Source organism: Rhipicephalus sanguineus, chromosome 4 (genome assembly GCF_013339695.2).
Source record: "Rhipicephalus sanguineus isolate Rsan-2018 chromosome 4, BIME_Rsan_1.4, whole genome shotgun sequence".
NCBI classification, from domain to species: domain Eukaryota; kingdom Metazoa; phylum Arthropoda; class Arachnida; order Ixodida; family Ixodidae; genus Rhipicephalus; species Rhipicephalus sanguineus.
In genome coordinates this window covers 35707465-35735093 of record NC_051179.1, presented here as the reverse complement: position 1 = coordinate 35735093, position 27629 = coordinate 35707465, and the positions used below count along the sequence as shown (strand labels likewise).

General features: G+C 49.6%; 1 protein-coding gene across 2 annotated transcripts; it reads right to left on the bottom strand.

Annotated features, from left to right (window-relative positions):
- Window positions 1–3032: 3032 nt before the first annotated feature.
- LOC119389776 (uncharacterized) lies at window positions 3033–26612 on the bottom strand. 2 transcript variants are annotated; one of them, XM_037657167.2, is made up of 3 exons: window positions 25668–26612; window positions 17578–17951; window positions 3033–7202 (listed from the first exon to the last, which is right to left on the bottom strand). In XM_037657167.2, the coding sequence occupies exons 2-3, from the start codon at window positions 17886–17888 to the stop codon at window positions 5579–5581; spliced, it is 1935 nt and encodes a 644-aa protein (XP_037513095.1). In that variant the 5' UTR covers window positions 17889–17951; window positions 25668–26612; the 3' UTR covers window positions 3033–5578. The 2 variants fall into 2 exon arrangements, with proteins under 2 accessions (XP_037513095.1, XP_049270494.1); XM_049414537.1 differs by lacking the exons at window positions 17578–17951; window positions 25668–26612 and adding an exon at window positions 16596–17205.
- Between the last annotated feature and the right edge of the window lie 1017 nt (window positions 26613–27629).

Below are 27629 nucleotides of genomic sequence, written 5' to 3'. Positions count from 1 at the left end.
TTTATACATCCGTTGCGATGGAACTCTACTCGCGGACTTTTCTTGGCAATGAAGGGAAAGCTACGGGGGCGGAGCGTCTCCACATGTACTGCTACGCGAAGTAGTCCGGTTTGGCGCGCGTCTCGTAATGCCGTGGAAAGTGATGGCTAGCGTTGCATTTCGACGCAAACGCTGCTCAGCGTCTAAGGTACGGGTAAAAGGCGCGACTTTTTCACGCACGCAAAAACGCAAAGTGACAACGTATAAAGTAAAATAAGTGCAAATATCTCGCTTGTGTACGCTGCGTTCGGCCTCAAAAAGCTACATGTAGAAAATGAAGGCGTATTTTATATACCTCACGCACAAAATACGGACGCATTTGTGGGACTACATTAATCAGCGGTAGGATACGTGCATTGTGGCTCTGTAGCCTTCGCTTCATTGCCAACAAAAGTTGTCCGCGAGTACAGGGTGCCTTGGTGCGCGTTTTGTCCGGCGCACACATCGAGGCACACTAGGTTTGACCTTTTTAGATGCGAAGTATCTTATGGCGGAGTTCAATCCGGTGGTGGTGGTGGTGGTGTGCGGCGTGACCACCCTTACTGCGCATGTGCATACCCTCTCCACTCACCCTCCCCCTCCCCTCTCCACTTCTCGTCTCACCTCCCCCCTCTCCACTTTCCCTCTTCCCTTCCCCTCCCCCTGCCCCTTTCCACTCTTACTCTGAAGCGCGGGCTAGACCATATTTTTCTAGAGGGTGTTGGCTAGACATGCCGAAATTCTCTCCTGCGCAACGCCGCGATGAGCCAACACCCTCTTTTTCTAGAGGGTGTTGGATGAGCACCAGCGCATGCGCCCCCCCCCTCCCTCTCCTCTCCTACGCTGCCCCCCTCTCGCATGCCCGCCGACCGCGTTCCCCGCTCGCTCTGTGAGCATTAACAGCCAGGCTAGAGGGAAGACAAGACGCGCGTAGCGTTTCTCTTCACGTTCCACGACGCGAGGTCGGTAGCATGCCCAACGAACGCCAACGGAACGCGATCGTGCAAGTGCTCCGGCTTCGCCTCGCCTCATGGTCCCCTTTAGCGGGAAATGGTGTAATTTTTTTACTCTATTTAGCTCGTTCAATATGGGGGAGAAACATAAAGAATACGGACAAGTCTGTAACTGTACATACATACATGTCTCTAAAATTTGTTACTGTGAATTACCTGTGAATACTTTCTCAGTGTCGTTATTTATGCATGTTTTAGTCCACGATTCTCGTTTTGAAAGGGTGTTGTAATATATCGTTTCGGAAACGTTTCCAAAGAAAGTACTGTAATCTGTGACACAAAATTCTGGCAAGAAACTGGAAAAAATGTTAGCGTATGGCCCTCTTTATTTTATTGCGATAGCAATTATGTGGACAGTCTCGACGGGTTTTTGCCGTCACCGTTGCTGTCGCCGTAATGCCCGTCCAGTATGAAGTCCAAATTGATAAGATCCCCCAGCGCATTGTATGTTCTACCGCGGGTAAAAGCGCGATCTCTGCTTCGGCCGCGTTCTTCACGCGGCCGAAGCAGAGATCAAACGAGCCGGCCCATTTCCGTCTCTCGGAGGGTACATGCGATAACATCACCCCGCTCGGGAGGCCTGCCGCCGAAGCAGACAGGAAACGCCCCGCCCGTCTTTAGAGGGACACTAAAGGCAAATAACAATTTATGTCAGAGCGAAAGCTCAGTGTATGACAACTTCTAAAACGGCAATATTATCAACAGCAGTGCCCTGCTTACCGAGAAATTAAGCTAAATGTATCACATGATGAGCGCCACGAGTGGGACATTTTCGAAGTGATCCCGATGACGTATGAGAGTCTGCCTACAATAAATCGCTGGTAATCAAACTAGCAGCAATAAAAAAAAAAACCTTCCGTGCATCAAAAGACGTAATAAAATGCTGCTTGTTCGTTTCCGTTTGATTCATGAAAAAAAGAACCTCTGTGGCGTTGCCATGGGGAACGGCGCGCGTGGTTCAAAGGTTCCGTTTTCGCCGAACTGCGCTTCGCCCGGCTCCCTGCTTCGCTCACGCCGTCGCGTCTCAGTGGTAGTTTCGGGATCGCGTACTGCCGCGTGTGTTTTGCGCGCTCGTGAAAGTCGCTCTGACAGAAAGTTCGACAAAATGCCGCATGCAACGACGCCGGCACTACGAGCCCTAAGCAGCATACCGCGTTCATCGGGGCTCAAGTCGCTGAATTGGAGCCCAGCGTCGCGAGCCAATGTCTCGTTGTCAAGTTCTCCGTCCACATCCATTGCGGCGATTGCGGCAAGCTTCGATGGCCGTTGTTGCTGCTGTGGGTCCCGCTACTTTCGCTCTGCTGCTACTAGTGTCGGCGGCCGCACAGTAAAGGCGGGCAACGTTGGGCACGGCAGCAGTGACGTATGAAAGTCGGATTTCAGGCGGATGATTTGAAGTGCGCTAACGCGACGCGGACCACTAGAATGTGACTTTATTTCAAAATAAGAACTTCCTTGGCATAAAAGTAGCACTACGAGGTTTCTGGACCGCTATTTCAACAATCAACGTCGACTTAATATTTGCCTTTAGTGTCCCTTTAACGACCAAGAAAAGACGCGAGGTGGGGGGCGGGGGTTGTTGCGCGAGCAGCCACTTTTATCTTTGAATCTAAGGTCGCGATCGCTGGCGCGCGCGCTATCTCGAAAGCCATCACAGCGGCTACGTGCTGCGCTCTCAACGCGAAGTGACTATGCGGAGAGCATCTCTCCCTGGAGCGGCCGTATTCTCTTACACCAGCGTTTTGCAGTTACGCAAGATCGGATACACAACAGTTAGCTGCCAGCCTCACTTCGTGTAGCACTACAATTTGTTGCTATCGCATTCATTGCTTTGCCCTTGCGGTGGAACTGTGACTTTTTTCTTCTAATATTCCACCTCGTGTACCGAGAAAAAAGAAAGCTGATAGAACACTTTCATCAGTTTAAACAGATTTGGTGTTTATTTTTGAAGTGTGTTTTTAACGACGGCATGCAGATTTCAGGAAAGAAGAAACGACACAGTTATTTTTCTGTTTTGTTCTTTAATGGCTGAATCGAACTCGTCAAGCAGTGAAGGAATGGTTGAAAAACTACGAATGGTAGATATGGCTACATTAAAAGTGAGCGTTGTTGAAAGAGGATGGCACTCCTGTGGGAAAACAGCTAACGTCATAGTGACAAACCCTATAATTCTCCATTTCACTCTGACCACGCTTGATCAGCGTCGTGGGCATCGATGAAACTTCCAAGGTCACTGAAGAAACAAAGCAGCAGCTAATCGTACACTGACCATAATTTTCTGTAGAGAACGTGCGTCACGTAGTGTCGCATGCTTTGGAAGACTCTTTCGAGACCACAGCAGGAAGACGAAGATAAGTGAGCGGTGTAACCTGTTCTTGTGGCCTCGATGTTATTTTTTCTTCGTTCGCTAACTTCGTAATTTTGCGTTCGTTATGCCAATCCATGCTTTAGAAAGACAGATTAACTACTTCACGTGCTAGTCATTAAATGGAAGTCTTCATTACAACCGTGCCTACGATGCTGATGGATATAGCCTTAGGTATAGCTCTGGTCGGAAGGTACGCATGTACAGTGGCGTCCACTCTTAGAGTGAACACTGCTCAGCGTACCCGCGCTGCGCCAGTGCACCCGGCGCGGCCGGGCATCGAAGCGAAGCGGCGCAGGCGCACAGGGATCCATGCGAGGCGCTCCATGTCGTCAGCTACAGCGCTGGAGCGTGAAACTTATCCATTGCGGAGAAGTACAGCAAGAGCTGCGCGTCCCTGTGCGCCTGCGCCGCTTCGGTTCGGTGCACGGCCGCGCCGGATGCACTGGCGCTCCGCGGAGCGGAGTAACGTTGCGCCGTGTTTACTTTAAGAGTGGACGACCCTGCACAGTGATTCTGCAGATGTTTGTGCGCTGTACTCACAACGAAAGGTCACCGTATTTTCGGCCGCGACATAAAACAGGTATTCTTAAGACGTAGTGCACAACGAGAGGAACGGTTTGAGAGCTTGCATAAAATGCACCGATGACACCTACGTCTACTTTGGCACTTTAGTACGCCGTCTTTGGCGAGGACGCGGGAAAACAAGTCACGCGGTATCTTTGGACTACACGGTATTCGATTCCCACACTTGGGGCCAAAGTAAACCGACAAACGTATCAACAAACAAATGAAATGATTCGGCGCCACTTACGTTGCAAGCTGCATATAATAACAAATATGGCGCAACAATAATGAATCATGGTTTCGCAACCCAAAGGGTTAAATGGGCTCCACTTCGAATGAGCGATTGCGGATGTTTTCAGCGCGTGCCTAGGAAAGCCCCAATGAGCGAAAGTACCGGGACAACCTCCTGTGGTCCACCGGGAACGGAGGCGTAATCTGCCCGTATTGTTCATGCAATTCATAAGTTACGTGGATGACGGCAGAAGCTCTAGCAGCGAGAGCCTGTGACATTGCGTTCAACCACAGCGCGTTAGAAACGCTTTTATGTTGAATGAGTGTCGTCTCCGGACCGAAGACACGTAGTGGCTGTTGGTAACCGCGTAGCCGGAGCCTGGAACACCAAGCACCATCAGCAATTTCTACCTACCGTACTATAACCGAGCATAAACCAATGATCGGCAACACTGGCTCATTCAGTCGCATTTGCCGGCCAAGACATGCGCACCAACCGAGGGAGAAAGTTATTGGCCACGTCACAGATCGTTTACGCCAATGTCCTTAAATCATACGCAGGCCGTCGCACTTGGAATCGTATACACATAACTTAGGATAGGGCGACACATTCCGTTTAAAACAACGCGCCTCACTGAAGCTTAAGCCCATATAGTACGTATATTCTACTCAGCGTCACAAGATAACGCCACCAGCGCTGTGCTCACGTTTGCGTCTTAGGCATTCTCGTATTGCGTAAGTGCTAATGAGTACGTGGACATGCTAAAGGCCCCTGTTCCTACATTACCCCGTCGCGAGACGGCCAACAACGACAGAAACGACTAGATCGCACACGCTTGGTATACCGATAAAAGGAACTTCGCGCCATACATTCACAAAATGATGATTTGATCAAGTCAGGCTTCAGTATTGTGGCCATATAGATTGGTAAGGCTGGATTCTCTTTCCTGCGCTAAGGTACCGAACACTGAAGCGATTCCTACTCCAAAAGAGGGGCAACCTTGCATATCTCGAAGCCAGAGCGGGCAGTATATCAGGCGGTATGAGCTCCCGCAAAACCAGCTCCGGCACGGCACAACCGTCAATGAGAGTTCCATGGCGAAGGCGAACAAGAGAGCTCCCCGATGTCTGTCGTCGCCAAGTATATCACATTTGAAGAACGTCCCGCCTATTTACAACGGAAGCTGTAGCACTAGTAAACCCGGTCATGCAAAACCAACAGCACTGCCGAAGTGCAAGGGAAGTTCACAAAGACAAAGGTAAACAGCGCCGTAGGTGCCATATACCCTCCAATCCGGCAGTGCTGCTGCTTATGCGAATTGACTCCGCGGCTCAGTGATCACTCCCGTCAATAAGCAAATGGGCTACACAAGGACCGCCAACATCAAATCAGCTCTCCAACTGTCCGGCGGCAATAGCAAAACTTCTGTAGCCAGTTGCTGACGCAGTATGACTGGCCCGAGAACCAGTTGCAGCGGCTGATCTCCTTCAGCACCGTCACATTGTCTCCTTGTACACGCACCGTGCCCTCAAACACTGCCGCGCCCGGCGAAAGCTTGATGGTTACCCAGTAGTGGCTCGTGTTCGCCGCACGCTCAGCAGGGGTCGCCCGAAGCGCCGTCACGTCCATGATTTCGAGCAGCCGGTACTCTTCGCACAACCGCACTGCCTGGGCTACCCATCCGTTAATCGTGGCCATGAACTGGTTTGCTAGCATCGAGGCCACCTCACCTGTAACGATGGCGTCGGCGCGGGCATCGCACACGCACCAATGGTGGGAAATGGACGCGTCAGCACACGTCCTTGTGTCGGGTATGTCGTGTAGCAGGCTGAGCCCGTACGTGGAGTTGGGTCGTTCGGCGTTGGGGTAGTCGAGCAGCTCGACGAGCATGGCGTGCACGTCGAAGTGAGTCGTCAGGCGGTGCTGATTGGCGCGGAGAGTGCGCGCCGCTTCTGGGTTCTGCTCGAGGAACCACGGCGGGAAGACGACGAAGGCGAACGGCTGGCGGTCCTCGAACTTGCCGATGTAGGTTGCCCGAACGTCGCCGAACCGCAAGCCGTGGTCGCTGAGGAAGACGAGAACGGTGTGGTTAAGCGTGCCGGAAGCGTGCAAATGTTCCAGATGTCGTCGGAAGGGCTCGTCCGCGTAGCCAGCGCTGTTCAATGAATCGTGCGTGATCTCGCTGATCCAGGTGTAGGAGAAGAACGGTCTCTCTGCAATCAAGTCCGTGAAGCGGGCGAGGTAGTCCAGCAGTTCCTCGAACGGCATCGTGGGTCCCAAACAGCGGACGCGTTGCCAGTCTTGAATTTTCTTTGGCGAGTCGTCCATGGCCATTATGACATGTCGCAGGTAATAGTCAGCCGGAGCTCGCCGGAAGCCCTGGCTGAAGTAATTGAAGAGGCCGTAGAACGGCGACTCCTCGAGAAACATAGTCCGGTAACCCCGTTCTCCGTACAGCTGCCAAATGAACCGGCTACTCAGGTCGTCATAGAATCCATCTGGAGCAGCTTTGGTAGCTTCGTAGTCCTTGAGGCCCAGGATCAGGGGAACCTGGTTCGGGTACGAGTTGTCCCCAAGTTTATTGTATCCGTACAGTTCGAAAGCGCCGAGGTTCTCGCGGACAAACTTTGCAGTCTCCGGCAGGTGCCTGTCTAAATTTAAGTAAGAGACCGAGTCGAGACCGAGGACCAGAACGCTCAGGTTGTGGGGCGTTCCAGCAGACGCCGTGCGACAGCGTTCCTCGACACTATCTTTGATCACCGCATTGAGGAGGAACTGGTCATGAAATGGTCGGTCCGGAGACTGTCTCGTGGCGCATTCCACGAAGAGGAACTCCTTCTGAAGCGGTTCGTCAAACAGAAGCCGTTCTCTGTTCCCGTAAAGGTACTTCTCGTCGGGTTTCTTCAAAGACTCGTTTCGGTAGATTTCTTTGTAGAAGCACACGAGGTCCTCCGGAAGCACACCATGTTCTTTGAGATTCTGGGCAATCACTGTCGGATATCCATCCCTGGAAAAGCACGTCAGAAATGCATATTAGTACCGAAAGGTATTTTCCGCATTGCATACCACGAAAAACAGGTTTCGAAAGAAGCAGAGTAATCGGATTATTCCACGCGAACATTTGCAAGAGACATCCACGTCGTCCTTGTTTCATTAGTAAACTATGACAATATGACACGAACAACCTCAGGCCAAAATATTTTGAAAAAGAAGTGTACTTCACAAGGTCACTCGAATTTTCTTAGATGGTGCTACACGAGCCTGGATGATAAAAAAAGCCAGAAATTGAGTATTTATTTCATTATTTGTCATAAGACCTACATTATTATAGTTCTCTTTTCAGAATATTTTTTCTTTTAACAATTGTATTATGTTGTGTTTCGCGAGTTCCTCCTAACAAAGATGAAGATTTTTCTAGAAACTGTGTGAAAAGGGCAGCTGAATATGAAAGCCAAATTCAGTTTTATACATATATCCATAAATCATGTTATAATGATGTCATTTCATGATCTAGAGAATTCATGGCTTGGTAAGGACGCTCGCTTCACATTCGCCAGGCAGTCAATTTTAATCTTTCAGTAGATACGGGGGGCGTATGCGCGTCAATAACTCTCCTTGGCTTAACTGTCTCTTCGATTCATTCGGTTGTGTCTAACAAAGAATCGAGTCCCTCGAACAATTCCCCATTTATAACCAAGAAAAAATTCGTCAGATCCTGCGTCTTGTGGGAATCGGTTTCATGCGAAGCAGTCAGCGAGTAGTTGCCTATGCTGCATTTTTTGGCTTTGAGCCATGCGCTACGAAGTGGACCGACGTGTTTTTTTAAATGGAGTAGTGTGTGCATATCGTGGGCTTACCAGGCACGTCCACTACACTGGCGTTTAATGGGTAACTTATGATCTGAAGTAACGTCAGCACTCACGTTTGAGCACAGACACCAGTATTATCGAAAGGAAGGCCAATTTACGGTGCGATCACGTGAATACAATGCGTAACTTTCGTTAGCGTATTCCTCCGGGGTCGAGCATAGCTTTAATATAGCTTGCTGAATCACAGCATTACAAATGTAATGTTTTTAACATTCCCATAAAAGCGGAGCCAACACTGGAACCGCAATTGACGTTGACCCGAAATGAGGCCTGTATCATAGCAGTCCATATGTAGTGTTTATGGCTTTGTTACAAAATTAGATAGCCAGCACAGCAACCACAATTGTCGTTACACCGACATTACGCCTGCATAGGGTCTTTTCTCAAAGCAGTTTCTAGAACTGGCCTGGCTCTGTTGTAGAATACCTGATTCCCACGCAGAATGCTTGTATCCGATTCCTGCTGGGGTCCTAATTTTTATTGTTTGCATTCGTCGGGTCAACGCTGCCGATGTCGGTTTTTCTTGGTTGGTTGGTTGGAGAAACTTTATTAGTAGTCCTGAGAGAAGCGACTAGCTTAACGCTCTCGCATTTAAATTACCAGTCTGTTCTCGTCATTCCTTGGTACATATAAACTGTTAATTACCTGCGGTGCACACCCGTATACCACGGCCCGTGGTATACAGGTATGTGCCTCACCTGCGGTGCACACCCGTATACCACGGCCCGTGGTTTACAGGTATGTGCCTCACCTGCGGTGCACACCCGTATACCACGGCCCGTGGTATACAGGTATGTGCCACACGTGTCTGAAGGAAAGGGTTTGACGAAGTACGCGATAGGACTTTAATGTTATTAATGTCATGTCCACACAGCCATATTCGTCAAACCCGCTTAGCCTCCCAGGCCAATTTCGGTCTACACCAAGTTAAGGAGGCGATCGCGAGAGCCCTAGACGTAGCCAGCCAGCAAGCCAGCCAGCCAGCAAGCCAGCCAGCAAGCCAGCCAGCCAGCCAGCCAGCCAGCCAGCCAGCCAGAAAGAAAGAAAGAAAGAAAGAAAGAAAGAAAGAAAGAAAGAAAGAAAGAAAGAAAGAAAGAAAGAAAGAAAGAAAGAAAGAAAGAAAGAAAGAAGGAAAGAAAGAAAGAAACGTTCAGAGTGCCTTGGGTTCGCCAAAAAATGTGCAGATATCGGGACTAAAGAAAACGTGCAGATATCGTCACTGTGCCCCGTTTCCATCATATGTTTCACTGCATAACATGTTTACTTCCCTGCAATACGGCTAGTGCGCTTTACCGCATAGCAGTAGTGTGTTGCGAAAATGATCTACTTTAGAAAACTGGCCCCATGCAACGCATATGAAAATCCTGCGTAGTCGCGGTGCTCGTTGCTACATGTTAATGACGCCACATATTCGCCCTTAGTTTATCTTGTCTTACGTGTGCGATTGGCCGGGACTCTTTAAGCAACATAATTTGAAAGCGTCAACATTTCGAATGTGTGAGAGCGATTGTTAACTTTGTCATTAGATTCAGTGGTCCGGTCCCTTCAGTTACGCTTTTAATTATCTTGATTCACGCGATCGGTCGTCTAGTTACTAGTTTGAGTCATTTCGGAATGTATGCCTTCTCAGTGAAGGAGACACTGTCGAAATCGCTTTACTTTGTCGCAGTGTGGCGACACACTGCGCACAAACCGGCGCAGCCTCCGCCTCGTCACTAGCTAGCTCGGCGTGACACGGTTGCATGCTGCACCACGCCTTCGATAAGGGACAGCGCCACCGCAGCGTCATCGCAGGCTTACGTCACCGACGGTGGCTATAAACCCAAGCTGCCAAGCTCGGAAGTTATCACTGCTTCGCTACCCGGCTGAGCGCAGCGTAGGTATGCTCATTAAAACTTGTTGTTGGGCTAGTTGGTAACTCGTCATATTGTAAGAAAGAAACTTGGCGCAATTTATAATTTCCACAAAGCACTCACAGAATCACACACGCACACACTCAAGGCACACACACCACACACAGCGCTTAGTTTAGATTGTCAACAGGGTGGTTTTACTTCGATAAGAACATCTGTTATTATCACTAATGATACCAGTTGTCAGGTCGAGCGCTCTGGGGGTGATGCTGTTTTTAGTATTTTTAAACAACATGGACTGGACTACGATTCACAGCTGAGGTACCAACAGAGAACTGTCTACAGTTCTTAGACCTCCAGCTACAGTGGAACTTCGGTCACTTCTGTTGGTTTTACCACCCTCGTGTTAAGAAGGGAATCTTACCATTTGATTTGATTCGGCGCACTCTAAGATTGTGAAAAGAAGGATCGCTTTGCTTTGCTTAGAATCTGCGCTGTCAAAGTGGTGCCCACACCACATGCGCACTAGTTTTAATGATCAGATCAGCCGATTGCAGGAGGCGAGCTTCCCTTCGTCGGTCATAACCACGGTCGCCGAGTCACTTCTGCAGAAGCTGAAAAGTGGAACACAAAGGGATAGAGCTGCTTGGGATACTTCGGGTTCCAAGCTTCATGTGATGCCGTACGTGCATAAGCTCTCCCACAACCTTAAAAAGGTGGCTGCAAGGCATGGTGTCTCGCTAGTATTTTCGGCGCCGGAAAATCTCGCCAACCTGTGCCCGCGCATTTGCAATGGCAAGAGACGCGGTTGCCAGAAGAAACATCAGAACTTCAGAAGGCCTTCGTTAAGTGCTCCATGGGGGTTGTATACTCAATTCCTTTATCATGCGGAAAAGTGTACATCGGCCAAACCGAAAGATGCCTTAATGACCGGCTAAGGGAGCATGCTCAAAAAATTAAGAAAAAAGAGGATAAGTACGCCCATCTTGTGGCACATGCTGCCGCATGTGGTTGTGAATCACGGTTTTCAGACACGCAGGTTCTGGGAAGAAGTGTCAAATTATCCGCACGTGTATCTTTGGAAGCATATTTGATAGAAAAGAATAAGGATCGTTGTGTTAGCGAGCCGTCTGTGGTTTTGCATCAAAAGGAAATATCTTTTCTCGAGACAAGCTGTTACTGCTAGCGGGTTATCTGCTTTCGTTTTTTTTCGTTTTTCTACGTTGATGGGTGGTGGCTCGTTCCTGCATCGTTTATTGTTTTCTCGCTCATGCGCATCTTTGTTGGTCATTGCTTTCGCGCTTCAACGTGTACGTATATAAGCTGGTCTGTCATGCACAATAAACAGTTGGTAGTAAGCGCTGTGTGTGGTGTGTGTGCCTTGAGTGTGTGCGTGTGTGATTCTGTGAGTGCTTTGTGAAAATTATAAATTGCGCTAAGTTTCTTTCTTACAATATGTCGGTATGCTCGCCCCGCTGCTGCAACTACGCTAATTAAACAGTAACGTTTTACGTTGGGATGCGTCATTCCATGAACACGGCATCCCACAGCAGCTTTTCAGGTTAGGCTATCCCGACCGCATTTTCTAAACCACCCAGAGTATATTTCGAACTGGTTGAACAGGCAACGAGAAGATAAAGGACACTAATTTGCCGCGAAACCTCGTCTTCTGGGACATAGTGAATGTGGTTCCTGCGCTTGAGAGCTAAGAGCGTCGATAGCTTCAAGATGGTTTTTTTATTTCCAGCAGCATGGTCGGTAAACTAATCTTTACCACAGAGAGAAAGAAAACAAGAAAGGCAGAGAGGGTAGCCAGGTTAAGAGTCCGGCTGGCTACTCTTTGCACTGGGGAGGATGGGGTAGCGGTAGGAAATATGAGAAAAGAAGATTAGGAAAGTGCAGGCACCATAGCTTTTCCTATTCTTTTTCCGCTCAGCTCTGAAGCTTTCGATGAACACACTAGCGAGGCCCGTAGCCAGGGGGGGGGGGGGTGTCCTTGCCCCCCCCCCCCCCTCCGCCCCGAAATTTTGATGAGGGGAGTGTTTTACCGAAATAATGAAAATAGGTGTTTTTCTCAACTAGTCAAGAATTTCAGCAGCAATTGCCGCCCCAAATTCCTGACTACGGGCCTGACACTAGCGCTTTCAGAATAGTTCTGGCCGACGACGGCTGCGACCAGTGAACAGAAAGTTCCAGTTTCCGCAAAAGGACGTATGCCAGTCCTGTTGAGCTTGGCGTTTAGAACTTTTCCTTGTGCACTGAAGTAACGACCATCAAAAAATAAATAAATAAATAAATGTGTGAGCAATTATCTCTTTATATACAGAAGTTTCACATTCTTGGATTTCTTACAAGGACGATTACAGCATTCTGTGGACGCGTATACAAAGAGCCAGAATGCTGTGCTTTCACAATTTAGAGTTGTTTTGCGCGGCTTTCGAATTAAACAAATTATGGCAGATTTTTAATGTGCGATTATACATTAGATACTGCCTAGTATTACGTTTTTTAGCACTGCAGTCCTATCGTTTGGATTTTATTGCCTGCGACTTTGTTGTTTGATGGGCCGCCATGTTCGCAGGCGTATGTAGACATATGCTTGGCTTGGCTGTTCTATTTGTTGCATTTTAAGTGCGAATGCACTTTATAAGCGACCCTGAATCCGCCGTCCCATAGCAACGGCGCGAGGAGCGGAGAGGAGCGTCTGTAGCAACGGCGCAGCGACGTCACGCCCCACGTGACTGCGCGCGCTCCGCCCTCCGCTCCGTGGCTGCGCGCGCCCCGCGCATTGCCTGTGGTGATGAAGGCCGGCGGCGAGACGCCGAACGAAAGCGTGCGAAGCGAGCCGAGCACCCCGAAGCCGATCTGGCGCGGGGACGCGCGATGCGTGAGCGAGCGCGGGCCCTCGAATTCGATCGGCCGGACGCGCGCTTCAAGCGAGACTTCCTGGACCGCAGCTTCGGATATAGCTGCGCGGTGTGCGATCGACTGTGGTTCGACAACAACCTGAGCCCCATCTCGGGCGTGCGCAACGCCGCCAACAAGTTGAACGCGTTGCGGTTTCTTTGGAACGAGTTCGGAAGACAGATCATCATCATCAGTAAAAGTGCTTTGCACTTAAAAACGGCCAGACCTCCGTGGGTCGGCTGGCGCGTGCTCTCTCGCTGCCGTCTCCTTCGCTCGGCTCTGCAGTTTAGTCGCGCGCGCCCCCTCATAGCATCACCCCGTGCTTCGCACTTCCTCATACTCCCCTTCGGGGAAATGCGGGTTTTTTATAACAGATTTTTATTGCCTGTTACTCGCGCCGCTTACCCTTGCATTTAATTTTATAATTCATCAGTCTGTACTGAATAATTACGTTTGAATATGTTATTTATTTGTTGTATATGTAGCGAAGCGATCGAACTTGGTAATGGGTCGTCCTCTCGAACACCTTCTAGTGGGTCGCCCTCTTCGGCTCTTTTCGAAGAGAACGCAACTCGCGCTGAGAGTCGGCCCCGCCTTGACTGTCGCTGTTGAGTATCGTCGCCGCTAATAAACCTCTTTATAATTTGGTGGAGAGTGCTGAGCCTTCACAACAACTTCGGCCCCCGTTCGATGCCCCTGGCTCTTCGATCCCGTACCCTGCCGCCTACCATGTCTCAAGACGCCTCCCAGCAAACGACCCCGCCCGCACCGACATGTCCCGGTGTCCCTCGTATTCGCGACCCTCCAGTCTTCACTGGCGCCGATGGTACCGACGTGGAGGACTGGCTCGCCATTTACGAGCGCGTGAGTGTCCCCAATAAATGGGACGAGGCCGGAAAATTGACTAACCTGGTTTTCTACGTCGCGGGTGTGGCGGGCCTGTGGTACAACAACCACGCATCCGATTTTACGACGTGGTCCGACTTCAAGACCGCCATTATCAACGTGTTCGGTCGACCTGCCGTTCGTAAGCTCCAGGCCGAACAACGCTTACGTGAACGCGCTCAGCAGACCGGTGAATCATTCACCAGTTACATTGAAGACGTCCTCGATTTCTGTATGAAAGCCGACGCCACCATGTCCGATTCTGACAAGATCAGGCACATCATGAAAGGCATCGACGACGACGCCTTCACCATGCTGCTCGCCAAGAACCCCAGCACAGTGGTCGTCAGAGTGCGATGACGCTTTCGCAAAGCTCCGTAGTTTGTTGACGTCTCCTCCGATACTACGCCACTACGACCCTACGGCCCCTACAGAAGTACACACGGACGCCAGCGGTGTTGGCCTCGGCGCTGTCCTTGCGCAGCGCAAACCTGGGTTCCCGGAATACGTCGTGGCATATGCAAGCCGTACGCTTACTAAAGCTGAGACCAACTATACCGTTACGGAGAAAGAATGCCTGGCAATCATTTGGGCCCTTACGAAGTTCCGACCTTATTTGTATGGTCGCCCATTTGATGTCGTCACCGACCATCATGCACTATGCTGGTTGTCGTCCTTGAAGGATCCCTCAGGCCGTCTCGCCCGGTGGGCACTTCGCCTGCAAGACTACGACATCCGTGTGCTGTACCGCAACGGACGCCAGCATGCTGACGCCAACGCCCTGTCCCGCTCTCCCTTGCCTGACGACAACGCCCACAGCTCAGTGTCTCACATAGCTGTAGCTTCAATCGACGTTCACACCATCGCTACCGAACAGCGCAAGGATCAATGGATTGCCTCACTGATAGACTTGCTGACCGATCCATCGGCCACACCATCCTCTCGCGCATTGCGTCGTCAAGCCCATCATTTCGCCGTTCGCGACGACCTCCTCCACCGACGCAATTACGACGGCGACGGTCGCCAGTGGCTACTAGTAATACCCCGCAGTCTGCGTTCTCACATATGCGAGTCGTTCCACTCTGATCCGCAGTGTGCACACTCTGGGGTATCGAAAACCTACCACCGCATTCGCCAACGGTACTTTTGGCGAGGAATGTACCGCTACGTCCAGAAGTTTGTTCGCTCCTGCATCGATTGTCAGCGCCGCAAAACTTCAACGCACCTGTCGCCGGCAGGTCTGCAACCTCTACCTTGCCCTGACCGGCCGTATGGGCGCGTTGGCATCGATTTGTACGGGCCACTTCCTCTGACGTCCGCTGGTAACCGCTGGGTCATCGTCGCTGTAGACTACCTCACGCGATACGCTGAAACTGCTGCCCTCCCTGCGGCTACAGCGAGCGATGTGGCCTCCTTCCTGCTCCACCGATTCATGCTGCGTCACGGTCCACCCCAGGAGCTGCTCAGTGATCGAGGCCGTGTCTTCTTGTCGGAAGTCGTCGAAGCCATTCTCAAAGAGTGCAACGTTGTTCACCGCAAAACTACTGCTTACCATCCGCAGACGAATGGCCTCACCGAACGCTTTAACCGCACGCTCATGCTCTCGATGTACGTCGCCGCCGACCACACAAATTGGGATGCCATTCTGCCCTTCATTACGTACGCCTACAATACCGCCCCTCAGAGCACTACTGGTTTCTCACCCTTTTTCTTATTGTATGGCAGGCACCCGTCGCACACAATCGACACAATCCTTCCCTACAAGCCGGATAGCTCTGAATGTGCGCCTATTTCTGCCACAGCCAGACTTGCTGAGGAGTGTCGTGAGCTCTCCAAGACCTTCACTACGCATAACCAAGAGCGGCAGAAGAGCATTCGCGGTGACACCACCACTTCTACTTCTACGCCACCGTTCCTCCCTGGAGCACTCGTTTGGCTCTCTGTCCCTACCACTGCAACTGGCCTCTCTTCCAAACTACTGCCCAAATGCGCAGGCCCCTACCGTATCGTCGAACGCACATCCCCGGTCAACTACCTGATCGAACCCATAGAACCATCTTCGGACATGCGCCGTCGAGGGCGCGACATTGTCAACGTGGAGCGCCTGAAGCCCTACCACGACCCCCTCATAGTGACAAGTTGCTAGGTCGCCAGGTGGCTCCCTTTTCGTACCCGGGGTAATTTTAGCGAAGCGATCGAACTTGGTAATGGGTCGTCCTCTCAAACACCTTCTAGTCGGTCGCCCTCTTCGGCTCTTTTCGAAGAGAACGCAACTCGCGCTGAGAGTCGGCCCCGCCTTGACTGTCGCTGTTGAGTATCGTCGCCGCTAATAAACCTCTTTATATATAAGATAACATGAACTTTTATGCTGCTTTCACCCCCCCCCCCCCCGCGCTTACGCAATACCTCTGGCGGTATGTAAAGCACTTTCAAATAAAGAAATAAGTACTTTTTAGAGGCATTTGTACGAAGGCCCGAAAAGTAGCGTGGTCATTGTCACAGTTTATGATCGAAATCTGGTGGTTTCGGTTACGACTCTACAGGCGTTAATGGAAGGTCACGCGTGTACGGCACCGATACCTCGGAACATTATCACATCTCTTCAGTTCAGTAGAAAAGCCGATTGTCGAAAATTTGTTGTACAAGAACCGGATAGCTTGTCTTCGGTTTCGTTCAAGTTTGTATATGTTACATTGGGGTGTATGGAATGCCAGACAATACAGGCGTACTCGGGTTTCGGTCAAATTGGGCAATACTATAAACTAGGAGTCTAACAAATGGTAGAATGCAGTTTACAAAAAATAGAGGTATACATATATACTGTTGACATGCACATATCTGTATAATATGCTTATGTGCGAGGTGACGGCAATAGCTGTGCCTTACTTGAGCAAGTCTTCGACAAGATCCGCTGCGGCCGTGGAAGGGAATGAACCAGAGACTGGCAAGAAACAGAAACAAAGGAAAAGTGGCAGAGGAGAATGGCAAGGCAGTGAGAGAGCGAGAGAGATCAGAAGGAACAGATGGTAAATAATGAAAGTGGAGTGCCAAACATATACAACGAAAAAATAAAGGCTAAAGGGGAAAACAAACAAAAAATGATATAACAAAGAAAGACAGAATGCAGCAAGTACTATGCGCATACCTTTTGCGACGCCATTTCAAGGTTGCCCTAGAAGGGGTGTCCTTTGGCTCCGTAACATTGAAGCGCTCTAGGCGCACAAGACGAGGGCAAGGAACAGGCACAAGCCACAGCAGGAGCTCTTGTCCCACGCCTTTTCTGTGTCCCGATCTTATGCACTAAAGCCCTCATTAGTGTCTTACCAACGCTCTAAAGAAATACTTACAGAGGCCTCAGTTTAGCAGATAAACTAATACAGCTTAACTATATCTCCTCGGTGTCCCTTCATGCAGGGCACATGCCCCTGCACGAAGGGACATGACCCTGCCGCAACTGTGGTCCGTCGTAGGACACCTGTCATAAAATGATACTCAACAATCCGCCTTTTCCACGGTGCCATGGCGCATGCGCCCTTTCCTTAGCGGGAAAGTCGAGAAACGGTGTGGTAGGGTTTCCGCACGTCTTTCGATCTCGGAGCCTTTTGTTATGGCAATTCCGGTGGTCCCAGATCACCTCGCAAATCTCCGCCCCCCTACCAAGGCAGCACAGTAAAGTTAAAAAGCCGGAAACCCAGCTGCCCAGCTCCCACATCACTGCCAAAGGCGTAAAAATTCCTAGATACACTGCTACATTCAAGTATGGCTAAACCACAACCTTCAAGCACATAACTCCCATCTAAGAAGTGTCCAGCACTCGCTTCGCTCTCAGGATGATCCTGAAGGCACAGCACATAAAGGATAAGCGAACCTGATTGTAATGAAGTTTGGTCTTCCGCCGCAGCGGCGCGTCTCCGAGCGACGCCGGAAGTACGGCCTCACGGAAGGGTCGAACGGGTCAAATTGGGGCAGCGTGCAGCCCGCGGTTCGAATGCGGTGGCCCACGGGGGTGGCCCGTTCCCAGGCGCCGCCAGCGGAGCCCGAGCCTTCCGCGGACGAAGACCACAGGGCAGCGGACCGTGGCGCCCACAGGTAGTGGCCCACGCTGTACAGGAGCAGCACGTTGAGCGCCGTCACCAGCAGGAACAGCGGCCGGAAACGGGGCAGCCAGGGCGGGCTCATGACGGCTTCTGATGCCGCGGTTGTGGCTGCTCCTTTGGTGGATAGTGCTCAGGTGACCTCATTCTGTGAGTACCGTTGGTGGAGTGTGAGACCCTTGCGATCCCGAAACACTGAGGCTTTTAGCTACAGCTTCACGCTAATCATCTTGTAGGTCATGCAGCGCTCACAGGAACCAGAAACAAGACCAGCACCGGCCGACTGGAGTCACACTTGCAACGGTTGCGAGTCTGCGTTAGTCCTGTTTATTACCTAACTACATCGTACATACAAGTATTCCTAATGTGTTGTTTTACTACTGCATTACTTTTTTGTTGTATCCAAAACGAAAGGCATGAGTCAGGGCTTGCGATGAAAAATTCGTAAACAGTGTTTGCGTACTGGAGCCGACATTTCGGCAAGCGGACTTGTTGCAGCCTTGAAGAAGACAAGTCCGCTTCTCGAAACGGTGGCTCCAGCACTCATACCCTGTTTACGAAGTTTTCATTTCTTGCTGTATATAGCACTACTACTGTTGTACACCATTTCCCGTTTACCACTGCCGTCTGTAATGCCCTCGGGCCTTGGGGGTACAATAAATAAATAAAGTAAATTATTGTCCATTAGCCCTTGTTTCCGTAAGCGCTGCACCGTTTAGAAGATCAGCACGTACCAACTGTGATGATCGTCGCCTAGCCAACAGTCACATTTGCGTCGAGCATTGTGGTTCGAGCGCAAGCTGTCCGCTGTGCTGGCTAACCATTCCTGCATCATGCGGCTCATCTTCAGGCTGACTGCTTAACCATCGTACTCAGACGGTTAAGAGTCAATTCTCAAAAGTTTGAAGGCACTGCATTTGCCTCTGCATTCCTAGGAAGGTTATCACCGACTCGACAAATAAACTATAGCACTGGTGCATCGTGATGTGGTATAGTTAAGCCTGCCATGAGCTCTACGGGCGGGCTTCATCAATTCGGGACGAGCCGTCTCGGGACGGGATCCGCAGCCGTAGGGAGAGGAACGTGCGTGTCACTCTATGGAGCGAGGGGGCGAGTGGGATAGCGCTTGGTCCGAGTTGAGTAATGGCGGCCGCAATGAAGCGAGATCCGCAGATGAACGACCGGTGTGAGTGCGTGTGCGCGCGGAGACCGGTGCTCGGCTCGCTGGTCGTTCGCCGGGTGTCAATCATGCGAGCGCCGCCAGAAAGGACGCCCGTCTCCGACGTGACTCCCAGCTCTCGGGAAGGCATTCGCGACGTTGGCTTACAGCCAGCGCCGGAGTACATCTCTCGAGACATATAAGTCACGTTCTCGCGGGAGGAGGCTGCGGAATGGCGCGAGCGTACTTTACTGCAGTTTATTTTTCCCGGACCACTGACTGGACCACCCCGGGTGTGCTATGAAACGTTTATTTTGGTAATCTATATGCATACAGGTTCGCAGACGATTCGTAAGTGAAACACAGCGAGAGGCAATGATGATGATTATTGCGAGCACAAGCGGCTCTTAGTACAAAAGAGCAAAGGCGTGTTGACAAAGACGCAAGAGAAATCTTGTGGAACACACCAGAAGGTTTTGAGAAATCGAAGTACTGTACGGTACACTGTTAAAGGAAACACTCGAATGAGCACCTTCCATATTGCTAGCCACCTAACTGCAAGTGGATGTGGGAACGTTGCTTGCGCACGGCAGTAGTCTGTCAAAAGGAGTCAAAACTGTCGACCACCAGTATAATGCAAATCAAAGCCACTATACTTTGCCAAAAGAACGAAATCCGCACAAGCCCCGCACAGAATTGTTCCCTTTAACTGTACATAGCAGTGCAATTAGCCAAACTTTTGTTCATTCAAATTTTCTTCCGACCTGCGTTGCAGATTCAGAATTGTAGCCGACGAGTTCGCCAGACGCGTCCACTCGAAATGAACTAGGAGGGCAACAACGCGTTCGCAAAACGTGCGACGAAATTCGTTGTCGTTCCAGTCAATTTTTTCATTAAATGCCTAAAAGGTCGTTTTGAATTTTTTAAAACAAGTCGATAGAATAGTGTATGCTAACCGCAAGTTTGACTGTACTTATCCCGAGATATAATATGCTACCTTTAATATTCGTTCCAAGTGGATCTGCCTTCAGAACTTGGTACGAAGCACGGCTGTGTCACATAAAACGTTCAGGCGTCGTCTACAGGACATTTAGCAGCAGTACATAGGGCGCCCGGCTCATATAACCGTTGCCGCATTCGTAGTCGCGACGACGTCTGTAAGTAGTTTATCAAACATATCATTATCTGGTTGTTGGTCTAGCTGCGCTGTAATATTACATATGATATATGTCACGGTGGAAAAGCGCCAAAACTGAGCAACTAAACGACCAGACAGGACAGAGCTTCAATTACGGTCGTTTCATTGCAGTCGTCAAGATGTAGATAAGAAGTTTACGAAAGGTTTGTAGGTATTATATAAGGTGTCTATTCCGTACATAGCTGTTACAACACCTGTAATCACTGGGATCTTCAATAAGCGGCCCATAAAACGTATGACGTGCTGACGCTCCTCCTTTTCTGGCCGTATCTCCAGACGGTTTCGCCATCTTTTGTACCACAGTACGCCTATAAAACGTCTTTCAGTAGTAGCCCTTACGGAATCTATAGCGCAGTGCACACTGTTGCGGTCTATTTGATAAGCGCGTGGCACCGGCTACTTTCACGCCGCGCTCGAACGCACACACGGGCGCTCATTAAGAAACACGCAATTATCTCCGACGGCGTCGAGATTACGTATATATGCTCCGTGCACCCCGCAAATTTTCCACTCATCTAGCTGCCGTAGCTTCGTGAACTTTTAAAGGCGCGATTCAACGTCGCTTCACGGAGAAGGGCTTCAAAGACATTTGCGGAGGCGTGGAGGAATGTGATTTAGGGCTGGGCGAAACTATAAATTTGGCTAGACTGCGGCCTCGTGTGAAACGGGGCTTCCCGCATGTACGCGGAAGCTGTAGCTGTTCGCGCGTATATAGTCACGAAACAGCCAATCACGCGCGCAGTTCCGCGGTGGCATGCAGTGACGCGAGACCCGTTTCCGTGAGGACATTTCACCATCGCTGTTTCCTCGTTAAAGAAAAAAAAATGAAGTAAAGAAGAAGAGCTAAAGGAAAGTCCACAGAGTGTCAGGCACAATGAATGCCGACACGAGAGAAGGAAAATAGTAGAATGTCAAACCACTTTCATTTTTATTTTGAGCTCATCTTACGTTCTGTTGTGTGTAAACTGTCCTTGCAATCATTGTCCTTTTACGGTGATTGTGTTTGTTTTCTGATGTCATGTTCTGTTGTTCATATGTTTGTTTATATTTCCCCGTTGTTGCTTATATCCTTCTGTACAGTTGTTCCTGCTTATCCTATCTCCATGGTTTTCTTTTACTCTATTTCTTGAGCGATTGGTTATTATTATTATTATTATTATTATTATTATTATTATTATTATTATTATTATTATTATTATTATTATTATTATTATTATTACGTGATTTGAATACTGAAAAAAAGTACTTGAAAGAGAGAAAAAGAAAGTAATGAGCAGGCTGCTCACTGTAACTGGAAGGGACACTACTACGCCTGGTTGTATGTTGAGGTCACGTATATAGTAGCTATAGATAATACTTAAGTGCATGTGATTAAAATGTGATAATAACTATGGGGTTTCGCGAGTCAATATCACTATCTAGTATGACGGACTCCGAAGTGAGTCACTGCTGAACCCGCGTCCTAGAGCTTAGCAGGTGGACACGCTATGTCCACTGAACTACCGTATTTACTCGAATCTACGCCGATGCTTTTTTTTTTTTCGAAAAAACGATGTGCGAAAGTGTGTGTGTGGGGGGGGGGGGGGGGGTCGGCTTAGATTCGAGTACAATGAATAAGTTGTGTGTGTGTGTGTGTGTGTGTGTGTGTGTGTGTGTGTGTGTGTGTGTGTGTGTGTGTGTGTGTGTGTGTGTGTGTGTGTGTGTGTGTGTGTGTGTGTGTGTGTGTGTGTGTGTGTGTGTGTGTGTGTGTGTGTGTGTGTGTGTGTGTGTGTGTGTGTTTTCTGGCCTTGCGAATTTCGGGGGTCGGCTTAGAATCAGGGCCGGCCTATATTCGAGTAAATACGGTATCACGACGGGTAATAGATTATTGTAGCATATAAGTGAGTAGTAGTAGTGATAGCTATAGTTAATACTCGTTTCGGCGTATCTTTCAAGTTGGAGAGAGGATTAACCACGGCAAAAGTTTAAAGTATAGCGCCGTGATAAACTTCTTCTGCGGGGCATGTGAGCGAAGTTGCACAATAATACAGCTACATTGCCCGTTGAGCGCGCTGCGATTCGATGCAACGAGTGAGGCGTGTGAGTCTCAAGAATCGAACTCGATGGGTTCGCCGCAGTATATGCGAGTGAGTCATACGCGACGAGAAACATCCGCCGCCGAAACTCGAAATGTATATGAGTTGCGGCAGTCGAGCATTTCAAACCAGCCAGCCAACAACAGTGAGGCGCCGTCAACAGCGAAGCAAGCCCGGGTGACTTCAACCGGGACAAAAAAGACTCTCCAAAGGGTGCAACTATATTTACACTCTAAGAAAAAATCGAGTATTTGGGGAGTGTTTCTGCGACACAACAATAACCGTCATCAAGCTTGCTCGCGTTTCCTTTCTTGAAAATCCGGCTCTGGTCACTTTCTTATCAAGGATGCTGTGTCACGCTGATTAATCGCGCACCGTTCGTGACCGGGAAGTGCCGGGACCGCGGTGATAACCCGAGGAAAGTACACAAGGTGGATGACGATTATAGTAGTGTGGCAGAAATACTCCCCAAATACTCGATTCTTAAAGTGCAGCATTCTAAACGTACCCTCTAAGAGAAAAAAAAAAGCGAGTAATTAGGGAGTATTCCTGCCGCACAACAATAATCGTCATCTGGCGTGCTCGCGTTTCCTCTCTTGAAAACTCGGCTCTCGCCACTCTCCTATCGAGAATGCTACGTCACGCTGATAGCCGCACGCCATTCGTGACCGGCAAATACCGGCCGTGCGGCAAGAACGCAAGGAAAGCATGTGAGATGGACGACGATTATTCTTGTGTGGCAGAATGACGCCCCAAATACGCCTTTTTTTTTTTTGTCTTAGAGCGTATATGCTGCTCTTTGGGCGCCACCGCTCAAAGCCGCTTGATTCAGTTGATAACATGGAAAAAGGAGGGGGGGGGGGTGTTGCGCTGACCACAGACGAAGCACGAACAGGACGATAAGGCATATAGCGTCGGTGAAGGCGTCGCCACAAAATAGCGGCCCAGCTTTAGGATCAACTCTGAGCATCTTTTACACTTGCTAAGCGCATGTTATCTACCCATGTACCAGAATCGTACGACAAGATTTCTACAGATTCATAAATATCCGTTAGCACTTCCTTAAGTATTCAGAAATATGGTCAAAAGCAAAAGGAAGACGCTGACCAAAAAGAACCTTAAAATAACAGACGTTTCGGCTCCCGTACGGGAACCGAATAAACGTCTGTTATTTTAAAATTCTTTTTAGTCGGCGTCTTCCTTTTACATTTGACCATGAGCATTCCCGACAAGACGAGTTTTCGTCAAACTCTTGATTTTATTCAGAAATATATATAGCTTAAGCTTCCATGGTTTTGAAATTGGAATAGCGGCAGCAACGAACCCAGCACCAACGCTGCATTTAACTGATTGTTTTGTTCAGCGCTACATTAGACACCATTTCGCCTTGTGTTCAGCACACAGTTAGAAGACTTGAAAACGGGAACGCACTTGTGCACATCTTTCTATTTTATTTCTCTAATTAACATTTCTCTGTGAAGAGATTTTCGGTTTCTTGGTTGTTGCGGACTTTCCTCGTGTCTGCACTTTTCACTTCTTTCTCCACGCTTGTGAGGGACTCCAAGTGAGAATGCCATAAATACGCAGACTGGGTTTGTGCATTCTTCTGCAGCTGTAGACGAAAAGGTTATCATTGCTTCGCAAATGACTTGCGGCGTGCTTCAACATAAAAATCATTGTTCCGGCTTCCCAAAGGCCAAGTTGCTTCTATTGTCGATTGATTGGCGGATATATATATATATATATATATATATATATATATATATATATATATATATATATATATATATATATATATATATATATATATATATATATATACGAGAGCGAGAATTCACGCTACGCAGACACAGTTCTATCGGCCATATTAGCAGTATAATTATGCAAATTACAAAGGAGAGTACAGCTAGCCGGCGCTCCCAGCTAAATCTTCATCGGTGGCAGAAAAGGCGTGAGTTCGTGCTGGTAATGGATGTCCATCTTCATTTATAAAACTGCCTGTTTATGGTTGCTCAGTGGATGCACATCGTACTGCTAAGCTCGAGGACGCGGGTTCGTTTCCCGCTCACGGCAGCCGTATTCGAAGTGGCCGAAATGAAAAAAAAAATCCACCCGTATACAGTTCTTTGTAGATTTTAACTGTAGTGAAGCAGTTATGTCATAAATGAAGAGGAATTAAGGTGCACGAAAAAATAACTTGCCGCCGGTAGGGACCGAAGCTACGTTAAAGGGACACTAAAGAGAAAAATGATTTTTCTCATATTAGTAAATCACTCTTTCAGCATTCCGAAATTGCCTCGCTTGCCGCGAGAAGATGCTTGGTAAGCCAGAAAACGCGAGAAAAGAAAATGCGGGTAGCGACGCCACCTTGAAATTCCCGCACCAAATGCCATGACGTCACAGATTATGACGGCGTCTACTAGGTCCTGCGCAGTTCCTAATTAGCAAAAAAAAAAGTACATTGTCCTCTGAGGGGGCCATAGACTTAACATACCAAGTTCCAGGAAATTTCGTTCAACCAATGTCGCCAAAATACGAAGTATACAGTTTGAAATCCCTGACCTCACGCGCGGAGATTTCGTCGCGATATTTAAAAAATGAAGCTTTGACCTTGATTTTCTCCTCTATTAATAAACCTATGATAGTGAAATTGACGACATTAGAACTTTCAGAGTACAATTCACCAATCTAAACCGATTCATTGTTTCAATTTAGTGTCCCTTTAACTCTATTTTGGAGAGTCGTGAGAGGCGCGACTCTGCAAAAAAGAGTTAACGTGTATCTTTAAAGAAAGTTACATACGTGTCAAGTCAGGAGTCGCAAAAAAGAGCAACAGGTAGTCTTTCTTTTTTTTTTTCTTAAAGCAAGAGATAGTGAAAGTATGCATGGTTTACCGACTCCTGATGCCCTATGCCAGCGCAATCGATCCCTTATGTGCCTTCTCGTGTCCGCGTGTCGTTTCGCGCTGCATCAAAGCTTTACAGAGAGTTCGCATCAGCAGTGTTGGGGAAGAGATGGAAAGCGCTTGGATCTGACGGCTGCGGCATTACTTGAGACTCGAGAAAACAGCTGACACAAGACAGCTGACACAGACAATTCGTTCACCATGCACTCGCCGCAACACAACATGCGCTGCTCTTGATCAGCATTCTATACAATTCCAGAATATTGGAGTAACTCCTGTCACTGTCGATCATTCATCGATTCAGCGAAAAGGTTTAATCGAATAAGTCGATAACTGAAAGGTGGACATCGATGACGACTAATCGTTTTGCGAGGAACTTCTCACCAATAAATCGATCAATCATTCATCGATAATGCCATCCCGTAATTGTAAAATCATGAGACTACGCACTCTTTAGAAAGACGCAATTTATGTCGCAGGCAGGCACGTCACTGCTGAATGACAGCATACATGAAATATACACTTACCGCGAAACCGGCGAATGGAGCAGCACGAGTCATCGAATCGCATTGAGTACGACCGCACTCATAGACTGCATAGACTGTTCTCGACGCCTGTGCATCCTTCCCGTTCAGAAGAAGCCTATCCTTTCGTAGACACCGTCACTACGAAGCATCGCTATTTAGATGACTCCTTAGCCGGCTCGTTATCCCACGTGAAGTCAAGCTTGCTGCACTGGCGGCGGTGCAGAATCCTTCACGCCGCCTTGGCGCGGGTACCGGGCGAACTTCGATTGTCGCAGCCGTGTCGTGGCCTCCCCAATTCTCCCCCTGCGCAGCCGCCGCGGGGTTTAGTTAGCGAAGAAGGTGCTCCAAGCAGCTGCACGAAGACCGCCGCCGTCGGCTGGCTGCGAAGGAAAACGCGCGTGACTGACGAACAACTGCGGCTCGTTTTTCTGAGCGAGAAATGAGAAAGGAGCGAGCGAGCGCCAGCGCCGATGTCGGCCACGACGAAAAACGTCCGCCGTCGCGCTACGCTACACCCCCGCGCCGATCGAGTCGCGCCGGGAATCGACGGTGTATTCACGCTGCCTCCGTCGTCATCGTTTACTCAGGCTGCGCTCTCTTTCCGTCGCTCTCGTTAGCACCACCACAAAGGTCAAGGCGTTGTTTCAAGAGTGCCGGTCGGCCTTTCCGCAGAGTACAGTTAGTTGTAAGGCAAGGTTTGATGAGATCACGTTGTTTCTAGGAGCCAGGGTTCGCCGGAACGCGCGCACACGCACTGCTGTTTCCAGCTCCCGAAGGGAAACCGCGCAGCGTGGAGCAGCGGGCATGCGGGCGGCGTGGGCCCTGCGTCGGTGACGGTCCGCACTCGGGTCTGCTTGCTTGCCGCGGTGTCGTGCGTGCGTATGTGCGTGCCAAGAGAGGAGGAGCTGCTCCGTAGTCGTGGCGGTTTCTTACTGCGCCTGCGCAGCGTTTAGCATCCCCGCCGTGGTTATAGCGCTTTTTTTTTTATTTCGGGGTTGCGGGCTCCTCCGCAGAGGGGAGCGAGAGCCCCGGATCGAGGGGATGCCCGGACCCGGCGGAGCAGTCACGCGTCGAGCTGAGAGAAAGGGGATGGGAGTCGGAGTGCGGGAAATGTCAAGTGCCGAGTGCTCCGCTCTGTTATGCGCATGTTTGCAAAGCTGCGCGCCTGCGCGGAGACATCATTCGCTTCTTTTTTTCGTTTGAGGGAGAGAGTTAAAGAAATTATAGAAGGTCAAGGCACTATGGTCAGCCTCGGTTCCCTTGCCGCTACTCTGCGAAGGGGGAAAGATGAGGACATTGAGGAAACTCGGGATTGTCGATTAGTGCAGGGAGCGCGGAGGCGTCTCTCGCTCTCTTCCACAGTGGCGAAAGCGTAAGGGCCACCGCCCTTGGCGCTGGAGCGCGGATTCACCGGTGCGGTTGAAGCTGTGTGGTCCCCCGCCTTCGATGGCACCGCAGGCGAGGGCTGATGAGAGCAGAGCGAAGGGTTGCCGACGTGCCGAGGCTATGCTGATGAGATGAGTGCGGTGACCTGTGAGCCTTTGCGACACGCTGAGCACACTAGAGTTCTCCTTTCTGTCTCCCCTTACCCAGTGAAGGGTAGCATACCGGATATAGTCCAAGGTTCGACGAAAACTCGTCAGGCGAGGGGGATTCATTGGAAGAAATAAAACAGGCACTCGCCTTTTTCAAGGAAAAACAATCATATATTGACGTTTCGGGGCCGCTACGGGTCCCTTGTTCACAATGAAGAGCATGCAAGAGGGCGCAACTATTTATGGTATGGGTGGCGCAGAGTGCGCATGTATATCTCGGGGAGATTACCCCGTGTCCGGTTAATCGCGTTTTTGGTCGTTTGAATGTGCAGTGATTCTAAAAGTAGCCGTGTCGATAGGCGCTTCTCTGTCGCAATTATGCTCGCAGAATCCCAGTCGATGATGTGGTTACTGTTTAAATGATGAT